General features: G+C 44.0%; 1 protein-coding gene across 1 annotated transcript; it reads right to left on the reverse strand.

The window, feature by feature from the left end:
- Nucleotides 1–869: 869 nt before the first annotated feature.
- On the reverse strand, nt 870–2862 carry LOC125516917 (receptor-like protein EIX2). Its single transcript, XM_048682180.1, has one exon. It carries the CDS (start codon nt 2844–2846, stop codon nt 1065–1067), a length of 1782 nt encoding a protein of 593 aa, XP_048538137.1. The 5' UTR covers nt 2847–2862; the 3' UTR covers nt 870–1064.
- Nucleotides 2863–3618: the final 756 nt, after the last annotated feature.

Raw genomic sequence — 3618 nt, forward strand, 5'->3', positions numbered from 1 at the left:
TTTCTTGTAGGCATCGTCACCCTCTTGGGGGTGTCGTTTGTGGTGAGCTCGGGGTGGATGTGATGCTTTGGTTTCTTGGCGGCGGTTGGTGGTGTGGTCGGAGTTCGTCTGGTGGCGGTGCGTTGGCGCTCTGCCGCCTATGTGCTCAGCTTTGGAGTCCTTCTTCCACGGTGCTTGGTCTTCAGCAGCCCTGCCGGACTCAGCGGAGCGGTGCTTCATCTCGCACATTGATGGCGGTGGATATCGGCGGCATGGCGCTGTGGAGACTCGGCGTCCGATGCATGGAGATGGACTCGCGCAAGAGGAGGTTGCTGTCTGGTGTCATGGTAACGTCGATGGCAGAGTGGCCAGACAAGGTAGAAGCCTCAATATGATCTGAAGACGGACCTGTGGAAGATGGAGGCGACGACACACGAGTGCGTCTGACCGGATTGTGCCCCAGACCCGGTATGTGGCTTGGCTGGGGCTTCCGAATGAGCGTTTCGATTTCCGGCTTTTGATGTTAGGCTTAGGTGAGTGGTTTGGGTAGTGGCCCAGCTAGCACCCCTTCATCATTTTGGATAGGAGTAGTGGCATATGTTGCCAAGATGATGGATTCAGGCACATTGTTGTAATACTTTGTAAGATCCTCGAGAATAATTAATAAAGTGGCCGTATGCATCTCCCAGATGCAGAGGCCGGGGGTCATCCTCCTTTTCTAAAAAAACTGACTTTTCGCGTCAAGTTGTGGCACAAGTGGTGTAATTGACTCAAACCAAAAGTATCACCGTGCTTTATTAATAGGTATAGATATAGATAAGATTGATGCGTTCGCTAGTGCAATAAGGTTACACACATAAATTACACAAACTAAGTGACATTCATATTGCTGTTCAAACAAACGATCAACACACATTACATTTAGCTAAGCAAGAGTGAAAACACGGCTAGTACAAACACATACACACGTATATATATTACATGAGCTGAGCCACATCTGTTATTTAAACCTATCACTTCAAAGCATAGCAAGACTAGCTGAAACTCGGAAAACAAGCATGCTTTACGTATCTCCATTTCTGGTTCTAGCGAAGCTTCCCAATGAGTTGCAGTGCCTTTTGTGCTAATCTTGCCCGGGCGACAACGACAAATACATATAGCTTGTCATATACCTTGTCGAAGAGCCGAAAAGATGCAATCCTCCATGTTTTCTTGAAGAGCATGGTACATAACACCACCCAGAGGCCAACGACAAACCCTGACCCAAGACCGAGATAAAAGAACATTGAATCAGACACATGTGCACTTCTCTTGGTATCACCATCAACTAGCTTTGTTGCATTATTACTAACTGAACAATTCCGTTGGAGAGGACGCCCACAGAGACCAACGTTGCCGCTGTACATATATGGATAGTTGTCGTAGAGAGTGTCAAGTTGCGATCCCGGTGGTATTCTTCCGGACAGATTGTTGTAGGACAAATCCAAAGATTCCAAATAGGTCAGATTCGATAGGCTCAGTGGAATTTCTCCACAAAGTTTGTTCCTTGATAGGTCCAATGATTCCAGTGATTTCATGGACCCAATACTTCGTGGAATTTCTCCAGTTAAGTAGTTCCAAGAAATATTCAGGTTCATCAATCCATTCACAGAAGTAATTTCTTCTGGAATTACTCCAGTTAAGTAATTCAAGGATAAGTCAATGCTCGACATATTTGCAAATGATTGTTTATAATGAAGCTCTTGTCGCTTTGTGAACACGGGCAAAATAAATTGAGGTTGCATCCAGTTCGAGTCTATGTTCAAGTATCGCACCTGACCTGCCATGCCCGTCAAAGTTGAAAGATTGCGAGGTATAGCACCTGACAATCTGTTGCCTGCAACATCAAAATTGAACATTTCTCCAAGATTGATGATGCTGGATGGAATACTCCCAGAGAACATATTATAGCTTAATCCTATATACTCTAATGCCATCAAGTCTCCGATCCATTCAGGCAATCTTCCAGATAACTTATTTCTTGATAGATCTAGAAACTTTATATTTGTGCTTTGTAGAAAAGATGGGAACTTTCCCGAGAACTTATTGTTACTCAATATAAGACTCCGTATATATCCCATCTTGATACATTGAGGAAATTCTCCCTCCAACTGGTTGATGCTTAAATCCAAGCACTTCAACTTTTGGGTTTTGCAGATAGATCTTGTAATACGACCTGATAGAGAATTGTTAGATATGGAGAAACAAGTGAGGTTTTCTGGCAGTGGAGGTATTTCACCAGTTATTTGGTTTCTATCTAGATAGAGATAGTTCACTGACATGGATTCCATATTTTTTGGCAGGCTTCCACTGATCTGGTTGTGGGAGAAGTTCAAAAATATAGCCTGTGAAAGTGTTGCCGGGAACCAGTATGGGAGCTGACCGGTTATACCCGTGTTTGACATATCAATGTAATCAGCTCTAGGCAACAACCGAAGCCAAGAAGGAAAATGAGGACCTATTTGGCAAGATGCAAAATATGCTTCCTCTAGTTTCAGTGGGGGTAGCAGACGAGGATCTACTATAATCGTCAAAGGATTATTAGATAAATCTATATACTGTAAGCTTGTGAAACCATAGAAATGTTCTTCGGTGATGACACCTGTCAAATTGTTGTTTTTTAGGTCTAGGGAAATCAAACCGTTGATCCTACCAATCTCAGTGGGCACGGGTCCAGTCATATGGTTATCAGAGAGGATGAGAGTGGCCAAACTGGTGAATTGGGCAAGCCCAGCTGGTAGGGTCCCGGTTATATTGTTTCCATTCAAATACAGTTCTCTTAGTCGGCTGGACGAGCAATGTGGCAAGCTCTCATACAACTCTGCCATGTTCCCATACGAGAGACCTTCTTCAAGGTATAGTACTTCCAAATTGCATAGGTTTCTCATCAACCCTGGCGCTATGATGCCGCTGGGGCCGCCGTCGAGATACTTGTTGTATGAAAAGTCAAAGACTTGAAGGGATGTCATTTGTCCTAGTGTCTTGGGAAAATGACCATACAAAAAGGTTTCTCGAAGGTTGAGGTATTTGAGACTTGTCAAATTCCAAAACCAACAGGACTCGGAGGGGTGATCAAAATGGTTGTAGCTGAGATCAAGCCTCTCAAGTTTTGTGAGGTTCAAGCATGGGAGCTGTTGGTTGGCATTATGAAGCAAGCAACCAGAAAGATAGAGAACTTGCAAAGAAGGAATCGTATTCACAATAGGAGGCCAATCGTGTACCATGGTGAGATTGAACCCACCAAGGTCAAGATGGTGTAGCAAAGGTAGATGTGTTAACCTTAAAAAATCTGTTGGTTGCACGCGTATGGTGTAGGTGGTGGTGTAGGAAAGGTCGAGATACTGCAGCTTAGAGAGGTTACCAAGCTGACGAAGCAACGTGTTGTCATGGACTGGTACATTGGAGAGGTTCAGGTATCTCAAGTTTTTTAGAGAGCCCCATAGTTTTGGAACATGACCGCAATTGCTACATATATATGGAAAATTCCAGGCGAGATCAAGGTGCTCCAAATGCTCCAAAGAAAATAGAGATGGACTTATCTGGCCATCCAAATATGTTATCCGACCAGTATAAAATTCCTGATCAATGTACGAGTAGCCA

Source organism: Triticum urartu, chromosome 6 (genome assembly GCF_003073215.2).
Source record: "Triticum urartu cultivar G1812 chromosome 6, Tu2.1, whole genome shotgun sequence".
NCBI classification, from domain to species: domain Eukaryota; kingdom Viridiplantae; phylum Streptophyta; class Magnoliopsida; order Poales; family Poaceae; genus Triticum; species Triticum urartu.